General features: G+C 46.0%; 1 protein-coding gene across 3 annotated transcripts in view; it reads right to left on the reverse strand.

Moving 5' to 3' along the window:
* LOC115124786 (rho GTPase-activating protein 40-like) overlaps positions 1-11,684 on the reverse strand; it is a 33,921-nt gene extending 22,237 nt beyond the window's left edge. Inside the window, exon 1 of one of the 3 annotated variants that reach the window (XM_065002042.1) lies at positions 11,491-11,684. In XM_065002042.1, coding sequence (XP_064858114.1) covers positions 11,491-11,600 — 110 coding nt within the window. In that variant the 5' untranslated portion in view covers positions 11,601-11,684. Of the gene's footprint in view, positions 544-1,245; positions 2,822-11,490 lie in introns of those variants that run through there. The other 2 variants (XM_065002041.1, XM_065002040.1) reach the window with 2 other exon arrangements.
* Between the last annotated feature and the right edge of the window lie 10,896 nt (positions 11,685-22,580).

A 22,580-nucleotide genomic window follows, 5' to 3' on the forward strand; every position in this document is an offset into this window, starting at 1 on the left:
TTTCTACTGTAGTTTCCTGTAGTTTTGTAACACAGTTTCTACTGTAGTTTCCTGTAGTTTTATTTCACAGTTTCTACTGTAGTTTCCTGTACTTTTGTTCACCGTTTCTACTGTAGTTTCCTGTAGTTTTGTTCACCGTTTCTACTGTAGTTTCCTGTAGTTTTATTTCACAGTTTCTACTGTAGTTTCCTGTAGTTTAGTTTGCAATCAGTTATAGTGAGGTGGAAATGGTCCTACTTCTCCTCTTGATAGCCTAGTCAATGACCATTGATAAAACCATCTACTCGGTCCAGCCGAGGCCTCTACAGGGCAGGGTGACTGACCGGTATTGCCCATTTCTGTGACCTGTTTAAAAAGCTCCTTAAAACAATGTGGAAATAAACACATAATCCCTTGATATCAGAACAGGCTCACAGATCGACAACAGTCAAAACAACTGTTATAAATAGAAACAAATAAAACAATAAAACAACTGTTATAGAACACATAAAACAACTGTTATAGAACACATAAAACAACTGTTATAGAACACATAAAACAACTGTTATAGAACACATAAAACAACTGTTATAGAACACATAAAACAACTGTTATAGAACACATAAAACAACTGTTATAGAACACATAAAACAACTGTTATAGAACACATAAAACAACTGCTATAGAACACATAAAATAACTGTTATAGAACACATAAAACAACTGCTATAGAACACATAAAACATCTGTTATAGAACACATAAAACAACTGCTATAGAACACATAAAACAACTGTTATAGAACACATAAAACAACTGCTATAGAACACAAACAGAACATATAATATCAAAACAAATGTGTTGTATTTTATGGTATTTAATGGTCACATAACCTTCCAGATAAAATCACAAGAACAGAATCAAGCCTCATAAATCACACAACATCTGCAGCACTGACACGCATGCCCCACAGAACTAAGTCCTACAGACAAAATAGGCTCAGCAAAACCTGCTTCCACAGTCAGTCAGTCAACCATAAGGAAACTACTGTTGATGAATTCTAACCCGTATTAATAGTGAGACAGTACTGTGCCATAGAGTTGGGCATACAGTATGTATAAGGGTTGCATAACTCAAAAAGTCACACACATCTCTCATGATTTACTCTAGTCTGAGTGAAGCCTGTGATCTCAAGTGAAGAGCCTTCCCTAAAGTCAGTAGTCAGCAGATCCAGAATCATATAGTCCAGTCCACTGGACCTACATACCTGTCGGCAACGTGGGAGGTTGATTTGGATCCCAGCCTACTGAAGGAGCTGTGGGTGGTTGGGAGCTTCAGCCTGTTCAGCCGCGTGTGGGGTAGAAAATGGCTGGTGGTGCTGGAGTTAGGAGCGAGCCTGCACATTACCTCCTCTCTGTTTCCCATTCTCAATCAGTGCTTCAGGGCTTTTACGAGTCCTTAAGTAGCTCTCTTCTGTTTTCCACTCTCTCTAGTCAAAAATAAGATTCTAGTGCTCGAGGGCTTTTAACCGCAGAGTGCACGCTGTGTACATGTATGCAAGGTGACGGATGAAGGAATGTTGTGTTTGTGTGAGGTGACGGATGAAGGAATGCTGTGTGTGTGTGATGGTGGCTAGTCATCAACACCAAGTTGTCCCCTTACTCCGAGGACACACCCTGTAATCCTGGTCTCTGGTTAAATCCTAGATCTGGCCTCCACAACCCACCTGACTGGAGAGGATTAGCAACACTAATACACATTAGTGTATTACACATGTATTTACTTATGGGTGGTCCCTAGACTCGAACCCTCTATTCTGCCACTGCAAGAGCTCAGAAGACTACATATACTGGCATGGCATGGGTCCTGAGATCCTCAAAAGGTTTTACAGCTGCACCGTCGAGAGCATCCTGACGGGTTACATCTGCCTGGTATGGCAACTGCTCGGTCTTTGACCGCAAGGCACTACAGAGGGTAGTGCGTATGGCCCAATACATCACCGGGGCCAAGCTTCCTGCCATCCAGGACCTCTACATCAGGCGATGTCAGATGAAGGCCCTAAAAATTGTCAAAGACTCCAGCCATAGACTCACATAGAGTCATAGACTGTTCTCTCTGCTACGCTGCTGCTACTCTGTTATGATCTATGCATAGCCAATTTAATAACTCTACCTACATGGACATATTACCTCAATTACCTCGACACCGGTGCCCCCGCACATTGACACATTGATTCTGTTCCCCCTGTATATAGCCTCCACATTGACTCTGTACCGGTACCCACTGTATATAGCCTCCACATTGACTCTGTACCGGTACCCCCTGTATATAGCCTCCACATTGACTCTGTACCGGTACCCCCTGTATATACATTTACATTTACATTTAAGTCATTTAGTCTCCACATTGACTCTGTACCGGTACCCACTGTATATAGCCTCCACATTGACTCTGTACTGGAACCCCCTGTATATTGCTGGCAGCATACCACCCTGCATACCACTGCTGGCTTGCTTCTGAAGCTAAGCAGGGTTGGTCCTGGTCAGTTCCTGGATGGGAGACCAGATGCTGCTGGAAGTGGTGTTGGAGGGCCAGTAGGAGGCACTCTTTCCTCTGGTCTAAAAAATATCCCAATGCCCCAGGGCAGTGATTGGGGACACTGCCCTGTGTAGGGTGCCGTCTTTCGGATGGGACGTTAAACGGGTGTCCTGACTCTCTGAGGTCATTAAAGATCCCATGGCACTTGTCGTAAGAGTAGAGGTGTTAACCCCGGTGTCCTGGCTAAATTCCCAAATCTGACCCTCAAACCATCATGGTCACCTAATAATTACCAGTTTACAATTGGCTCATTAATCCCACTCCTCTCCCCTGTAACTATTCCCCAGGTCGTTGCTGCAAATGAGAACATGTTCTCAGTCAACTTACCTGGTAAAATAACGGATAAATAAAATAAAATAAAATAAATATAGCCTCCACATTGACTCTGTACCGGTACCCACTGTATATAGCCTCCACATTGACTCTGTACCGCTACCCCCTGTATATAGCCTCCACATTGACTCTGTACCGGTACCCCCTGTATATAGCCTCCACATTGACTCTGTACTGGTACCCCCTGTATATAGCCTCCACATTGACTCTGTACCGGTACCCCCTGTATATAGCCTCCACATTGACTCTGTACCGGTACCCCCTGTATATAGCCTCCACATTGACTCTGTACCGGTACCCCCTGTATATAGCCTCCACATTGACTCTGTACCGGTACCACCTGTATATAGCCTCCACATTGACTCTGTACCGGTATAGCCTCCCATTGACTCTGTACCGGTACCCCTGTATATAGTCTCCACATTGACTCTGTACTGGTACCACCTGTATATAGCCTCCACATTGACTCTGTACCGGTACCCCCTGTATATAGCCTCCACATTGACTCTGTACTGGTACCCCCTGTATATAGTCTCCACATTGACTCTGTACCGGTATCCCCTGTATATAGCCTCCACATTGACTCAGTACCGGTACCCCCTGTATATAGCCTCCACATTGACTCTGTACCGGTACCCCCTGTATATAGCCCCGCTATTGACTCAGTACCGGTACCCCCTGTATATAGCCTCCACATTGACTCTGTACCGTAACACCCTGTATATAGCCTCCACATTGACTCTATACCCAGTACCTCCTGTATATAGCCTCCACATTGACTCTATACCAGTACCCCCTGTATATAGCCTCCACATTGACTCTATACCAGTACCCCCTGTATATAGCCTCCACATTGACTCTGTACCGGTACGACCTGTATATAGCCTCCACATTGACTCTATACCAGTACCCCCTGTATATAGCCTCCACATTGACTCTGTACCGGTGCCACCTGTGTATAGCCTCCACATTGACTCTGTACCAGTACCCCCTGTATATAGTCTCTACATTGACTCTATACCAGTACCCCCTGTATATAGCCTCCACATTGACTCTATTCCAGTACCCCCTGTATATAGGCTCCACATTGACTCTATACCAGTACCCCCTGTATATAGGCTCCACATTGACTCTATACCAGTACCCCCTGTATATAGCCTCCACATTGACTCTATACCGTAACACCCTGTATATAGTCTCCACATTGACTCTGTACCGTAACACCCTGTATATAGCCTCCACATTGACTCAGTACCAGTACCCCCTGTATATAGGCTCCACATTGACTCTATACCAGTACCCCCTGTATATAGCCTCCACATTGACTCTGTACCGGTACCACCTGTATATAGCCTCCACATTGACTCTATACCAGTACCCCCTGTATATAGCCTCCACATTGACTCTGTACCGGTACCACCTGTATATAGCCTCCACATTGACTCTGTACCAGTACCCCCTGTATATAGTCTCTACATTGACTCTATACCAGTACCCCCTGTATATAGCCTCCACATTGACTCTATTCCAGTACCCCCTGTATATAGGCTCCACATTGACTCTATACCAGTACCCCCTGTATATAGGCTCCACATTGACTCTGTACCGGTACCCCCTGTATATAGCCTCCACATTGACTCTGTACCAGTACCCCCTGTATATAGTCTCTACATTGACTCTATACCAGTACGCCCTGTATATAGCCTCCACATTGACTCTATTCCAGTACCCCCTGTATATAGGCTCCACATTGACTCTATACCAGTACCCCCTGTATATAGCCTCCACATTGACTCTATACCGTAACACCCTGTATATAGTCTCCACATTGACTCTGTACCGTAACACCCTGTATATAGCCTCCACATTGACTCTGTACTGGTACCCCCTGTATATAACCTCCACATTGACTCTGTACCGGTACCCCCTGTATATAGTCTCCACATTGACTCTGTACCGTAACACCCTGTATATAGGCTCCACATTGACTCTATACCAGTACCCCCTGTATATAGCCTCCACATTGACTCTATACCGTAACACCCTGTATATAGCCTCCACATTGACTCTGTACCGTAACACCCTGTATATAGCCTCCACATTGACTCGGTACCGTAACACCCTGTATATAGCCTCCACATTGACTCTGTACCGTAACACCCTGTATATAGCCTCCACATTGACTCTGTACTGGTACCCCCTGTATATAGTCTCCACATTGACTCTGTACCGTAACACCCTGTATATAGCCTCCACATTGACTCTGTACTGGTACCCCCTGTATATAGTCTCCACATTGACTCTGTACCGTAACACCCTGTATATAGCCTCCACATTGACTCCATACCGGTACCCCCTGTATATAGCCTCCACATTGACTCTGTACCGGTACCCCCTGTATATAGCCTCCACATTGACTCTGTACCGGTACCCCCTGTATATAGCCTCCACATTGACTCTGTACCGGTACCCCCTGTATATAGCCTCCACGTTGACTCCATACCGGTGCTGGCTGTATTTAACCTCCACATTGACTCTGTACCAGTACCCCCTGTATATAGCCTCCACATTGACTCTGTACCAGTACCCCCTGTATATAGCCTCCACATTGACTCTGTACCGGTACCCCCTGTATATAGCCTCCACATTGACTCTGTACCAGTACCCCCTGTATATAACCTCCACATTGACTCTGTACCAGTACCCCCTGTATATAGTCTCCACATTGACTCTGTACCGTAACACCCTGTATATAGCCTCCACATTGACTCTGTACTGGTACCCCCTGTATATAGTCTCCACATTGACTCTGTACCGTAACACCCTGTATATAGCCTCCACATTGACTCTGTACCAGTACCCCCTGTATATAGTCTCCACATTGACTCTGTACCGGTACCCCTGTATATAGCCTCCACATTGACTCTCTGTCTCCACATTACCCCCTGTATATAGTCTCCACATTGACTCACCCTGTATATAGCCTCCACATTGACTCTGTACCAGTATACACCTCTGTATTTAACCTCCACATTGACTCTGTACCAGTACCCCCTGTATATAGCCTCCACATTGACTCTGTACTGGTACCCCTGTATATAGCCTCCACGTTGACTCCACACCCTGTATATAGTGCTGGCTGTATTTAACCTCCACATTGACTCTGTACCGGTACCCCCTGTATATAGCCTCCACATTGACTCTGTACCGGTACCCCCTGTATATAGCCTCCACGTTGACTCCATACCGGTGGTGCTGGCTGTATTTAGCCTCCACATTGACTCTGTACCCCCGGTACTCTGTCCCCCTGTATATAGCCTCCACATTGACTCTGTACCGGTACCCCCTGTATATAGCCTCCACATTGACTCTGTACCGGTACCCCCTGTATATAGCCTCCACATTGACTCCATACCGGTGCCCCCTGTATATAGCCTCCACATTGACTGCCCCCTATACCGTTGACTCCAACACCCTGTATATAGCCTCCACATTGACTCTGTACCGTAACACCCTGTATATAGCCTCCACATTGACTCCTACCGGTGCCCCTGTATATAGCCTCCCGTTGACTCCAACACCCTGTATATAGCCTCCACGTTGACTCTGTATATAGCCTCACGTTGACTCCAACGGTACCCTGTATATAGCCTCCACGTTGACTCTGTACCGTTGTAACACCCTGTATATAGCCTCCACATTGACTCTGTACCGTAACCCCTGTATATAGCCTCCACATTGACTCTGTACCGTAACACCCTGTATATAGCCTCCACGGTGTTGACTCCATACCGGTGCCCCCTGTATATAGCCTCCACATTGACTCTATACCGGTGCACCCTGTATATAGCCTCCACATTGACTCTGTACCGTTGACTCCAACCGGTGCACCCTGTATATAGCCTCCACATTGACTCTGTACCGTAACACCCTGTATATAGCCTCCACATTGACTCTGTACCGGTAACACCCTGTATATAGCCTCCACATTGACTCTGTACCTGTAACACCGGTGCCCCCTGTATATAGCCTCCACATTGACTCTGTACCGTAACACCCTGTATATAGCCTCCACATTGACTCTGTACCGGTACCCCCTGTATATAGCCTCCACATTGACTCTGTACCGGTACCCCCTGTATATAGCCTCCACGTTGACTCCATACCGGTGCTGGCTGTATATAGCCTCCACGTTGACTCCATACCGGTGCCCCCTGTATATAGCCTCCACGTTGACTCCATACCAGTACCCCCTGTATATAGCCTCCACGTTGACTCCATACCGGTGCCCCCTGTATATAGCCTCCACGTTGACTCCATACCAGTACCCCCTGTATATAGCCTCCACGTTGACTCCATACCGGTGCTGGCTGTATATAGCCTCCACGTTGACTCCATACCGGTGCTGGCTGTATATAGCCTCCACGTTGACTCCATACCGGTGCTGGCTGTATATAGCCTCCACGTTGACTCCATACCGGTGCCCCCTGTATATAGCCTCCACGTTGACTCCATACCGGTGCTGGCTGTATATAGCCTCCACGTTGACTCCATACCGGTGCCCCCTGTATATAGCCTCCACGTTGACTCCATACCGGTGCTGGCTGTATATAGCCTCCACGTTGACTCTGTACTGGTACCCCCTGTATATAGTCTCCACGTTGACTCCATACCGGTACCCCCTGTATATAGCCTCCACGTTGACTCCATACCGGTGCCCCCTGTATATAGCCTCCACATTGACTCTGTACCGGTGCCCCCTGTATATAGTCTCCACATTGACTCTGTACCGGTGCCCCCTGTATATAGCCTCCACATTGACTCTGTACTGGTACCCCCTGTATATAGTCTCCACGTTGACTCCATACCGGTACCCCCTGTATATAGCCTCCACATTGACTCCATACCGGTACCCCCTGTATATAGCCTCCACGTTGACTCCATACCGGTACCCCCTGTATATAGCCTCCACATTGACTCTGTACCAGTACCCCCTGTATATAGCCTCCACGTTGACTCCATACCGGTGCCCCCTGTATATAGCCTCCACGTTGACTCCATACCGGTGCCCCCTGTATATAGCCTCCACGTTGACTCCATACCGGTGCCCCCTGTATATAGCCTCCACGTTGACTCCATACCGGTGCCCCCTGTATATAGCCTCCACGTTGACTCCATACCGTAACACCCTGTGCCTCCACCCCTGTATATAGCCTCCACATTGACTCTGACCTAACACCCTGTATATAGCCTCCACGTTGACTCTGTACCGTAACCCCCTGTATATAGCCTCCACGTTGACTCCATACCGGTGCTGGCTGTATTTCACCTCTTGTTATTATTCTTATCTCTTACTTCTTTTTTTAGGTATTTTCTTAAAACTGTTGGTTAAGGGCTTGTAAGTAAGTAAGCATTGTCTACACCTGTTGTATTCGGCGCATGTGACAGATGAAAATGAATTTGATTTGATTTACTGTGTTTTCACAGGTTGTGTGATCACCTTACATGTTTGTTTTTCACAGCTAAAGACAATCTCAATCAGCATAAAGTCCCATAAATCAACGTGAGGAAGACAGATGTAGGGAAGGTAAATACCTGGTTATTATTACTCTCAATACCTGTGTGAGGTAACAGGGTTGAGGAAACCAGGGGAACAGGCTTGTCAGCATTACCTACCAGTGACCCCTCCCTCCTCCTTCTTTCACTCTCTCTGCTCCCCCACCACTAATTTAACATGTGATTTGCCAAACCAAAACAGACAGGCTGAAAGGTGAAAGGGTAATATTATCATGTTATTTTGTGACTTTATCAACAACCAGACCAAGTTAAATAAATAAAACATCTCCTCATTGTATGTCAAATGTAGCCTCTATCAGTAAATTCAATATTGTTATTAGATCATGCTGACAGCAGAATCATTATTTCAGGATAATATACTACATCAAAATCAAATGACTTGTCAAATGTTCCCGAATACAAGTGAGATGCTTACAAGCCCTTTCTCAACAATGCAGAGTTAAAAAGTAAGACAAGTTGCTAATAAACATAGAAAATAGGAACACAATAGATAACAATAACAAGGCTCTATACAAGGAGTCCATGTGCAGGGGTACGAGGTAGTTGAGGTAATTATGTACGTATAGGTAGGGATAAAAGTGACTAGGTGTGTGTGTGTGTGTGTGTGTGTGTGTGTGTGTGTGTGTGTGTGTGTGTGTGTGTGTGAGAGTGAGTGAGTGAGTGAGTGAGTGAGTGAGTGAGTGAGTGAGTGAGTGAGTGAGTGAGTGAGTGTGAGTGTGTGAGTGTGAGTGTGTGAGTGTGAGTGTGTGTGTGTGTGTGTGTGTGTGTGTGTGTGTGTGTGGAATCCATATGCATTTGTGTGTTTTGTGTGTGTGAGAGTATTTAGTGTGTGTGTGTGTGTGTGTGTGTGTGGAATCCATATGCATTTGTGTGTTTTGTGTGTGTGAGAGTATTTAGTGTGTGTGTGTGTGTGTGTGTGTGTGTGTGTGGAATCCATATGCATTTGTGTGTTTTGTGTGTTTTGTGTGTGTGAGAGTATTTAGTGTGTGTGTGTGTGTGTGCGTGTGTGTGTGTGTGTGTGCGTGCGTGTGCGTGCATGCGTGTGTGTGTGCATGCGTGCATGTGTGTGTGTGTGTGTGTGTGTGTGTGTGTGTGTGTGTGTGTGTGTGTGTGTGTGTGTGTGTGTGTGTGTGTGTGTGTGTGTGTGTGTGCGTGCGTGTGTGTGTGTGTGTGTGTGTGTGCGCATGTTGGAGTGTCAGTGTAAGTGTGTGAGTAGATTCCAGTGAGTGTGCAGAGAGTCAGTGCAAAAAAAGGATCAACTCCAATAGTCCTTGAAGCGTTTCATGATCTGTTCTGCAGTCTTATGACCCATTTGATTAACTGTTCTGTTCTGCAGTCTTATGGCTTGGGGTTAGAAGTTGTTCAGGAGTCTTTTGGTCACAGGCATGGCGCTCCAGTAACACTTGCAGTGCTGTAGCAGAGTGAACAGTCTATGACTTGGGTAGCTGGGGTCTTTGACAATTTTCTTGGTCTTCCTCTGACGCCGCCTGGTATAGAGGTCCTGGATGGCAGGGAGCTCGGCCACAGTGAGTTACTGGACCATCCCCATTACCCTCTGTAGTGCCTTGTGGTCAGATGCCAAGCAGTTGCCATACCAAGCCGTGATGCAGCCAGTCAGGATGCTCTCGATGGTGCAGCTGTAGAACTGTTTGAGGATCTCAGGGCCCATGCCAAATCTTTTCATCCTCCAGATGGGGAAAAGGCGTTCTTGTGCCTTCATCACGACTGTGTGTGTGCGTGGGTGTATCATGTTAATTCCTCAGTGATGTGGACACCGGGGAACCTAGAGCTCTCGACCCGCTCCACTACAGCCCCGTTGATGTGAATTGGGGCGTGCTCAGCCCTCCGTTTCCTCTAGTCCTCGATCAACTCCTTTGTCCTGCTGACGTTTTTGTCCTGGCACCACACTGCCAGGTCTCTGACCTCCTCCCTATAGGCTGTCTCATGTGCATAGTCTTTGATTCAACATTTAATTTACCTTGTAGGCTATTGTATTGAAGCAGGGAAGTGGTGAAGCAAGCAGTATATTACACCTGCTTTTATAATCAAATCACCTATTAGAGTTTCCTCGAGGTCTAAAAATAGCCTTTTTATTTGACACCAGGATTTTTAAGTGGTGAAAACTGGGCTTAAAGGCAAAGCAGTGAAATAGCTCAGACCAGAATGAATCTCGGTAAGTCACAAGGTTGTCGACCACAGGAATATTCCTGTAGAGATTTCAATAGAAAGAGGAACAGTGAACGTTAACAGTCTGGTCTGATCGGCAGGCTTCCGCGTTTCACCTCATGATTCTGGAATGAAAACAACCCAACAAGCCTAAACCTATTTTTAAACAGAGCTGTAAATGTTCCTGAGCACAGCACATGGAGGTAACGTATAATTGTTATACAGGAACTATACATACAGTAAAGTTTATGGTCTGAAAACCTTGATACTAACCCTGATAATACTGCATGTAAGTTCATGTCAACGTGCAGTTAGCCTAATTTTACAACCCAGAGTTACCCAATATCAATCAAGTCAAGTAATTAAGTCATCTGTTTTTTCATCTCACGATAAGACTACAGAAAGCTACAGGTCACATTCGAGAGGCTGAATTAATTTGGAATCCTCTGCTGTTGGACAGAAATCAACAGTTAAGTCATGCAGACCTGAGACAGGGAGACTTTCTTTCCACTGGTGACCACAGCACCACAGCACATGGAGAGAAATCAACAGTTAAGTCATGCAGACCTGAGACAGGGAGACTTTCTTTCCACTGGTGACCACAGCACATGGAGGGAAAGAAGGAAGGGGATTGAAGCTCAGTAAAGGAAAGTGCTGATGTGTCTGCTCTGACTGGTTGTGAGTTGACAATCAATACTCCAAAAATGTGTCTTATTCCAAGTGCTCAATGAATTGTACTACTGAGTAAAAATGACATAATGGTAGAAATCGTGATCCATTCATTCAGAAATGATAAATAGTTGAGGTTAGTGCCTATAAGGGCCGAGTATAAGCTTACCTGGCCTTGGGTCTGGGTGGTCCATTGGCTTTACCTGAGCCTTGCTGCCTGGCCCGAGATGCACTTCTCCATAACGGCATCCTGCCTGTCGTCTCCTCTCTCTCCCCCATGCAGCCGGCTGCTGTTTGCTAGTAGGAGAAAACAGCAGCTGCCCCGAACCTTCCCTGCTCTGCTCTGCAAGCTGCTTCCTTATAATCTCCTCAGGCAGTAAACACATTACAGGCAGAAAGGAAGTAAGGACTGCTTCATGGGTCTTACTTTGTTAGTGGGACGTCACACTGTCTGTTGCATCCTGAGGCAGGAAAGGACTGGAGAAGGTCGAGGGCCTGGGGGCCTGGGTAAAGTAGGGGCTGGGGGCCTGGGGGAAGTAGGGGCTGGGGGCTGGGGGCAGGGGGAAGTAGGACTGGGGGACTGGGGGAAGTAGGACTGGGGGAGTAGGACTGGGGGACTGGGGGAAGTAGGACTGGGGAAGTAGGTCTGGGGGACTGGGGAAGTAGGTCTGGGGGACTGGGGGAAGTAGGACTGGGGGGCTGTGAGAAGTAGGCCTGGGGGCCTGGGTAAAGTAGGGGCTGGGGGGCAGGGAAGTAGGACTGGGGGCCTGGGTAAAGTAGGGAATGGGGGCAGGGGAAGTAGGACTGGGGGAAGTAGGACTGGGGTACTGGGGGTAGGACTAGGACTGGGGGACTGGGGGAAGTAGGACTGGGGGAAGTAGGTCTAGGGGACTGGGGAAGTAGGACTGGGGGACTGGGGAAGTAGGACTGGGGGAAGTAGGACTGGGGGAAGTAGGACTGTGGGAAGTAGTTCTAGGGGACTGGGGGAAGTAGGTCTAGGGGACTGGGGGAAGTAGGACTGGGGAACTGGGGGAAGTAGAACTGGGGAAGTAGGACTGGGGAAGTAGGACTGGGGGACTGGGGAAGTAGGACTGGGGAAGTAGGCCTTGGGGAAGTAGGTCTAGGGGACTGGGGGAAGTAGGACTGGGGGACTGGGGAAGTAGGACTGGGGAAGTAGGACTGGGGGACTGAGGAAGTAGAACTGGGGAAGTAGGACTGGGGGCTGGGTGAAGTAGGACTGGGGGGCTGGGGGAAGTAGGACTGGGGAAGTAGGCCTGGGGAAGTAGGCCTGGAGGAAGTATGACTGGGGGAAGTAGGACTGGGGGAAGTAGGACTGGGAAGTAGGACTGGGGGACTGGGGGAAGTAGGACTGGGAGAAGTAGGCCTGGGGTACTGGGAGAAGTAGGACTGGGGAAGTAGGCCTGGGGTGCTGGGGAAGTAGGACTGGGGAAGTAGACCTGGGGTACTGGGGGAATTAGGAATGGGGAAGTAGACCTGGGGTACTGGGGAAGTAGGACTGGGGAAGTAGGACTGGGGGACTGTGGGAAGTAGGACTGGGAGAAGTAGGCCTGGGGTACTGGGAGAAGTAGGACTGGGGGAAGTAGGCCTGGGGTGCTGGGGGAAGTAGGACTGGGGGAAGTAGACCTGGGGTACTGGGGGAATTAGGAATGGGGGAAGTAGGACTGGGGGAAGTAGGACTGGGGGTACTGGGGAAGTAGGTCTGGGGGCTGGGGAAGTAGGACTGGGGAAGTAGGACTAGGACTGGGGAAGTAGGACTGGGGGACTGGGGGAAGTAGGTCTGGGGGCTGGGGAAGTAGGACTGGGGGAAGTAGGTCTAGGGGACTGGGGAAGTAGGTCTAGGGGACTGGGGGAAGTAGGACTGGGGGACTGGGGGAAGTAGAACTGGGGGAAGTAGGACTGGGGAAGTAGGACTGGGGGACTGTGGGAAGTAGGACTGGGGGAAGTAGGACTGGGGGACTGTGGGAAGTAGGACTGGGAGAAGTAGGCCTGGGGTACTGGGAGAAGTAGGACTGGGGGAAGTAGGCCTGGGGTGCTGGGGGAAGTAGGACTGGGGGATGTAGACCTGGGGTACTGGGGGAATTAGGAATGGGGGAAGTAGGACTGGGGGAAGTAGGAATGGGGGAAGTAGGCCTGGGGTACTGGGGGAATTAGGAATGGGGGAAGTAGGTATGGATGGCCGGGCCTGGCTGGGACCACACACACACTCTCACACTATCCACCTCCTGCCTCCTCATGGCTCCTTCTGCCACGTCCTGGATCCTCCTGGATCCTCCTGGATCTTCTCTTACTCCTCCTGGCTCCTCCTGCCTCCTCATGGCTCCTTCTGCCACCTCCTAGATCCTCCTGGCTTCTCCTGCCTCCTCGTGGCTCCTCCTATCACCCCATGGGTCCTCCTGGCTCTTCCTGCCTCCTACCTTCTTTATCCTGGCTTCTCCAGTTCAGATCACCACAGATTAAGGAGGACACCCAGGGGCTTTCACCTTCTGGCCAGGGCCTATCCCTCCTCCATCCCTTCCTCCTCCATCCCTCCCTACTTTCTCTTCCCTCCTCCATCCATCCCTCCCTCCCTCCTCCATCCCTCCTTTCTCTTCCCTCCTCCATCCTTCATCTCTCCCTCCTTCATCCCTCCCTCCTCCATAGACTACAGGCCTCCGGGCTGATTTATGAAGACTTCAGCCCTCTAGACTGATTTTTACAGACTACAGCCCTCTGGACTGATTTTTACAGACTACAGCCCTCTGGACTGATTTTTACAGACTACAGCCCTCTGGACTGATTTACAGTGCCTTGCGAAAGTATTCGGCCCCCTTGAACTTTGCGACCTTTTGCCACATTTCAGGCTTCAAACATAAAGATATAAAACTGTATTTTTTTGTGAAGAATCAACAACAAGTGGGACACAATCATGAAGTGGAATGACATTTATTGGATATTTCAAACTTTTTTAACAAATCAAAAACGGAAAAATTGGGCGTGCAAAATTATTCAGCCCCCTTAAGTTAATACTTTGAAGCGCCACCTTTTGCTGCGATTACAGCTGTAAGTCGCTTGGGGTATGTCTCTATCAGATTTCAACGAGAGACTGAAATATTTTCCCATTCTCCTGCAAAACAGCTCGAGCTCAGTGAGGTTGGATGGAAACATTTCTGAACAGCAGTTTTCAGTTCTTTCCACAGATTCTCGATTGGATTCAGGTCTGGACTTTGACTTGCCCATTCTAACACCTGGATATGTTTACTTTTTAACCATTCCATTGTAGATTTTATTTATGTTTTGGATCATTGTCTTGTTGGAAGACAAATCTGTCCCATTCTCAGGTCTTTTGCAGACTCCATCAGGTTTTCTTCCAGAATGGTCCTGTATTTGGCTCCATCCATCTTCCCATCAATTTTAACCATCTTCCCTGTCCCTGCTGAAGAAAAGCAGGCCCAAACCATGATGCTGCCACCACCATGTTTGACAGTGGGGATGGTGTGTTCAGGGTGATGAGCTGTGTTGCTTTTAGGCCAAACATAACATTTTCCATTGTTGCCAAAAGTTCAACTTTTGGTTTCATCTGACCAGAGCACCTTCTTCCACATGTTTGGTGTGTCTCCCAGGTGGCTTGTGGCAAACTTTGCGACACTTTTTATGGATATCTTTAAAAATGGCTTTCTTCTTGCCACTCTTCCATAAAGGCCAGATTTGTGCAATATACGACTGATTGTTGTCCTATGGACAGAGTCTCCCACCTCAGCTGTAGATCCCTGCAGTTCATTTGTGATCATGGGCCTCTTGGCTGCATCTCTGATCAGTCTTCTCCTTGTATGAGCTGAAAGTTTAGAGGGACGGCCAGGTCTTGGTAGATTTGCAGTGGTCTGATACTCCTTCCATTTCAATATTATCGCTTGCACAGTGCTCCTTGGGATGATTAAAGCTTGTTGGAAATCTTTTTGTATCCAAATCCGGCTTTAAACTTCTTCACAACAGTATCTCGGACATGCCTGGTGTGTTCCTTGTTCTTCATGATGCTCTCTGCGCTTTTAACGGACCTCTGAGACTATCACAGTGCAGGTGCATTTATACGGAACTTGATTACACACAGGTGGATTGTATTTATCATCATTAGTCATTTAGGTCAACATTGGATCATTCAGAGATCCTCACTGAACTTCTGGAGAGAGTTTGCTGCACTGAAAGTCAAAGGGGCTGAATAATTTTGCACGCCCAATTTTTCAGTTTTGATTTGTTAAAAAAGTTTGAAATATCAATAAATGTCGTTCCACACTTCATGATTGTGTCCCACTTGTTGTTGATTCTTCCAAATAAATACAGTTTTATATCTTCATGTTTGAAGCCTGAAATCTGGCAAGACTACAGCCCTTTGGACTTCAGCAAAGCCCTCTTCAAGGGGGACGACATCTGGACTGATTAATATAGACTACAGCCCTCTGGACTGATTTATATAGACTACAGCCCTCTGGACTGATTTATATAGACTACAGCCCTCTGGACTGATTAATATAGACTACAGCCCTCTGGACTGATTAATATAGACTACAGCCCTCTGGACTGATTTATATAGACTACAGCCCTCTGGACTGATTAATATAGACTACAGCCCTCTGGACTGATTTATATAGACTACAGCCCTCTGGACTGATTTATAGACTACAGCCCTCTGGACTGATTAATATAGACTACAGCCCTCTGGACTGATTAATATAGACTACAGCCCTCTGGACTGATTAATATAGACTACAGCCCTCTGGACTGATTAATATAGACTACAGCCTCTGGACTGGACAGATTAGCCCTCTGGATGATTTATAGACTACAGCCCTCTGGACTACAGACTTTAATATAGACTACAGCCCTCTGGACTGATTTATATAGACTACAGCCCTCTGGACTGATATAGACTACAGCCCTCTCAGACTACAGCCCTCTGGACTGATTAATATAGACTACAGCCCTCTGGACTGATTAATATAGACTACAGCCCTCTGGACTGATTAATATAGACTACAGCCCTCTGGACTGTTTTTATATAGACTACAGCCCTCTGGACTGATTAATATAGACTACAGCCCTCTGGACTGATTAATATAGACTACAGCCCTCTGGACTGATTAATATAGACTACAGCCCTCTGGACTGATTTATATAGACTACAGCCCTCTGGACTGATTAATATAGACTACAGCCCTCTGGACTGATTTATATAGACTACAGCCCTCTGGACTGATTAATATAGACTACAGCCCTCTGGACTGATTAATATAGACTACAGCCCTCTGGACTGATTAATATAGACTACAGCCCTCTGGACTGATTTATATAGACTACAGCCCTCTGGACTGATTAATATAGACTACAGCCCTCTGGACTGATTAATATAGACTACAGCCCTCTGGACTGATTTATATAGACTACAGCCCTCTGGACTGATTAATATAGACTACAGCCCTCTGGACTGTTTTTATAGAGACTACAGCCCTCTGGACTGATTAATATAGACTACAGCCCTCTGGACTGATTTATATAGACTACAGCCCTCTGGACTGATTAATATAGACTACAGCCCTCTGGACTGATTTATATAGACTACAGCCCTCTGGACTGATTAATATAGACTACAGCCCTCTGGACTGATTAATATAGACTACAGCCCTCTGGACTGCCCTCTTTAATATAGACTACAGCCCTCTGGACTGATTTATATAGACTACAGCCCTCTGGACTGATTAATATAGACTACAGCCCTCTGGACTGATTAATATAGACTACAGCCCTCTGGACTGATTAATATAGACTACAGCCCTCTGGACTGATTTATATAGACTACAGCCCTCTGGACTGATTAATATAGACTACAGCCCTCTGGACTGTTTTTATATAGACTACAGCCCTCTGGACTGATTAATATAGACTACAGCCCTCTGGACTGATTAATATAGACTACAGCCCTCTGGACTGATTAATATAGACTACAGCCCTCTGGACTGATTTATATAGACTACAGCCCTCTGGACTGATTTATATAGACTACAGCCCTCTGGACTGTTTTTATATAGACTACAGCCCTCTGGACTGATTAATATAGACTACAGCCCTCTGGACTGATTATATAGACTACAGCCCTCTGGACTGATTAATATAGACTACAGCCCTCTGGACTGATTAATATAGACTACAGCCCTCTGGACTGATTTATATAGACTACAGCCCTCTGGACTGATTAATATAGACTACAGCCCTCTGGACTGTTTTTATAGAGACTACAGCCCTCTGGACTGATTAATATAGACTACAGCCCTCTGGACTGATTAATATAGACTACAGCCCTCTGGACTGATTAATATAGACTACAGCCCTCTGGACTGATTTATATAGACTACAGCCCTCTGGACTGATTTATATAGACTACAGCCCTCTGGACTGATTAATATAGACTACAGCCCTCTGGACTGATTTATATAGACTACAGCCCTCTGGACTGATTAATATAGACTACAGCCCTCTGGACTGATTAATATAGACTACAGCCCTCTGGACTGATTTATATAGACTACAGCCCTCTGGACTGATTAATATAGACTACAGCCCTCTGGACTGATTAATATAGACTACAGCCCTCTGGACTGATTAATATAGACTACAGCCCTCTGGACTGATTAATATAGACTACAGCCCTCTGGACTGATTTATATAGACTACAGCCCTCTGGACTGATTTATATAGACTACAGCCCTCTGGACTGATTTATATAGACTACAGCCCTCTGACTACAGCCCTCTGGACTGATTAATATAGACTACAGCCCTCTGGACTGATTAATATAGACTACAGCCCTCTGGACTGATTTATATAGACTACAGCCCTCTGGACTGATTAATATACACTACAGCCCTCTGGACTGATTAATATAGACTACAGCCCTCTGGACTGATTTATATAGACTACAGCCCTCTGGACTGATTAATATAGACTACAGCCCTCTGGACTGATTAATATAGACTACAGCCCTCTGGACTGATTAATATAGACTACAGCCCTCTGGACTGATTAATATAGACTACAGCCCTCTGGACTGATTAATATAGACTACAGCCCTCTGGACTGATTTATATAGACTACAGCCCTCTGGACTGATTTATATAGACTACAGCCCTCTGGACTGATTTATAGACTACAGCCCTCTGGACTGATTATATAGACTACAGCCCTCTGGACTGATTAATATAGACTACAGCCCTCTGGACTGATTAATATAGACTACAGCCCTCTGGACTACAGCCCTCTGGACCGATTAATATAGACTACAGCCCTCTGGACTGATTTATATAGACTACAGCCCTCTGGACTGATTAATATAGACTACAGCCCTCTGGACTGATTTATATAGACTACAGCCCTCTGGACTGTTTTTATATAGACTACAGCCCTCTGGACTGATTAATATAGACTACAGCCCTCTGGACTGATTAATATAGACTACAGCCCTCTGGACTGATTAATATAGACTACAGCCCTCTGGACTGATTAATATAGACTACAGCCCTCTGGACTGATTAATATAGACTACAGCCCTCTGGACTGATTAATATAGACTACAGCCCTCTGGACAGACTACAGCCCTCTGGACTGATTAATATAGACTACAGCCCTCTGGACTGATTAATATAGACTACAGCCCTTGGACTGATTTATATAGACTACAGCCCTCTGGACTGATTAATATAGACTACAGCCCTCTGGACTGATTAATATAGCCCTCTGGACTACAGCCCTCTGGACTGATTAATATAGACTACAGCCCTCTGGACTGATTAATATAGACTACAGCCCTCTGGACTGATTAATATAGACTACAGCCCTCTGGACTGATTAATTAGATACAGCCCTCTGGACTGATTTATATAGACTACAGCCCTCTGGACTGATTAATATAGACTACAGCCCTCTGGACTGATTTTTATAGATTAATATAGACTACAGCCCTCTGGACTGATTAATATAGACTACAGCCCTCTGGACTGATTAATATAGACTACAGCCCTCTGGACTGATTATATATACAGCCCTCTGGACTACAGCCCTCTGGACTGATTAATATAGACTACAGCCCTCTGGACTGATTAATATAGACTACAGCCCTCTGGACTGATTTATATAGACTACAGCCCTCTGGACTGATTAATATAGACTACAGCCCTCTGGACTGATTAATATAGACTACAGCCCTCTGGACTGATTAATATAGACTACAGCCCTCTGGACTGATTAATTAGATATAGACTACAGCCCTCTGGACTGATTTATATAGACTACAGCCCTCTGGACTGATTATATACTACAGCCCTCTGGACTGATTTTAATATAGACTACAGCCCTCTGGACTGATTAATATAGACTACAGCCCTCTGGACTGATTAATATAGACTACAGCCCTCTGGACTGATTAATATAGACTACAGCCCTCTGGACTGATTAATATAGACTACAGCCCTCTGGACTGATTAATATAGACTACAGCCCTCTGGACTGATTAATATAGACTACAGCCCTCTGGACTGACTTTAATATAGACTACAGCCCTCTGGACTGATTAATATAGACTACAGCCCTCTGGACTGATTTATATAGACTACAGCCCTCTGGACTGATTAATATAGACTACAGCCCTCTGGACTGATTAATATAGACTACAGCCCTCTGGACTGATTTATTACAGCCCTCTGGACTGATTAATATAGACTACAGCCCTCTGGACTGATTTATATAGACTACAGCCCTCTGGACTGATTAATATAGACTACAGCCCTCTGGACTGATTTATATAGACTACAGCCCTCTGGACTGTTTTTATATAGACTACAGCCCTCTGGACTGATTAATATAGACTACAGCCCTCTGGACTGATTAATATAGACTACAGCCCTCTGGACTGATTTATAGATATGGAGATACAGCCCTCTGGACTGATTAATATAGACTACAGCCCTCTGGACTGATTTATATAGACTACAGCCCTCTGGACTGATTAATATAGACTACAGCCCTCTGGACTGATTTATATAGACTACAGCCCTCTGGACTGGACTACAGCCCTTGGACTGATTATATAGACTACAGCCCTCTGGACTGATTAATATAGACTACAGCCCTCTGGACTGATTAATATAGACTACAGCCCTCTGGACTGATTAATATAGACTACAGCCCTCTGGACTGATTAATATAGACTACAGCCCTCTGGACTGATTAATATAGACTACAGCCCTCTGGACTGATTTATATAGACTACAGCCCTCTGGACTGATTTATATAGACTACAGCCCTCTGGACTGATTAATATAGACTACAGCCCTCTGGACTGATTTATATAGACTACAGCCCTCTGGACTGATTTATATAGACTACAGCCCTCTGGACTGATTAATATAGACTACAGCCCTCTGGACTGATTTATATAGACTACAGCCCTCTGGACTGATTTATATAGACTACAGCCCTCTGGACTGATTAATATAGACTACAGCCCCCTGGACTGGACTGATTAATATAGACTACAGCCCTCTGGACTGATTTATATAGACTACAGCCCTCTGGACTGATTAATATAGACTACAGCCCTCTGGACTGATTAATATAGACTACAGCCCTCTGGACTGTTTTTATAGAGACTACAGCCCTCTGGACTGATTAATATAGACTACAGCCCTCTGGACTGATTAATATAGACTACAGCCCTCTGGACTGATTTATATAGACTACAGCCCTCTGGACTGATTAATATAGACTACAGCCCTCTGGACTGATTAATATAGACTACAGCCCTCTGGACTGATTTATATAGACTACAGCCCTCTGGACTGATTATATATAGCCCTCTGGACTACAGCCCTCTGGACTGATTAATATAGACTACAGCCCTCTGGACTGTTTTTATATAGACTACAGCCCTCTGGACTGATTAATATAGACTACAGCCCTCTGGACTGATTAATATAGACTACAGCCCTCTGGACTGATTAATATAGACTACAGCCCTCTGGACTGATTAATATAGACTACAGCCCTCTGGACTGATTTATATAGACTACAGCCCCCTCTGGACTGATTAATATAGACTACAGCCCTCTGGACTGATTTATAGACTACAGCCCTCTGGACTGATTAATATAGACTACAGCCCTCTGGACTGGAGACTACAGCCCTCTGGACTGATTTATATAGACTACAGCCCTCTGGACTGATTTATATAGACTACAGCCCTCTGGACTGATTTATATAGACTACAGCCCTCTGGACTGATTAATATAGACTACAGCCCTCTGGACTGATTTATATAGACTACAGCCCTCTGGACTGATTTATAGATATACTGATTAATATAGACTACAGCCCTCTGGACTGATTAATATAGACTACAGCCCTCTGGACTGATTAATATAGACTACAGCCCTCTGGACTGATTAATATAGACTACAGCCCTCTGGACTGATTAATATAGACTACAGCCCTCTGGACTGATTTATATAGACTACAGCCCTCTGGACTGATTAATATAGACTACAGCCCTCTGGACTGATTAATATAGACTACAGCCCTCTGGACTGACTACAGCCCTCTGGACTGATTAATATAGACTACAGCCCTCTGGATAGACTACAGCCCTCTGGACTGATTTATATAGACTACAGCCCTCTGGACTGATTAATATAGACTACAGCCCTCTGGACTGATTTATATAGACTACAGCCCTCTGGACTGATTTATATAGACTACAGCCCTCTGGACTGATTAATATAGACTACAGCCCTCTGGACTGTTTTTATAGAGACTACAGACTACAGCCCTCTGGACTGATTAATATAGACTACAGCCCTCTGGACTGATTAATATAGACTACAGCCCTCTGGACTGATTAATATAGACTACAGCCCTCTGGACTGTTTTTATATAGACTACAGCCCTCTGGACTGATTAATATAGACTACAGCCCTCTGGACTGATTTATATAGACTACAGCCCTCTGGACTGATTTATATAGACTACAGCCCTCTGGACTGATTAATATAGACTACAGCCCTCTGGACTGATTTATATAGACTACAGCCCTCTGGACTGATTTATATAGACTACAGCCCTCTGGACTGATTTATATAGACTACAGCCCTCTGGACTGATTAGCCCTCTGGATATAGACTACAGCCCTCTGGACTGATTAATATAGACTACAGCCCTCTGGAC

The sequence above is a fragment of the Oncorhynchus nerka genome, linkage group LG15 (genome assembly GCF_034236695.1).
Source record: "Oncorhynchus nerka isolate Pitt River linkage group LG15, Oner_Uvic_2.0, whole genome shotgun sequence".
In the NCBI taxonomy this organism is placed as follows: Eukaryota; Metazoa; Chordata; class Actinopteri; order Salmoniformes; family Salmonidae; genus Oncorhynchus; species Oncorhynchus nerka.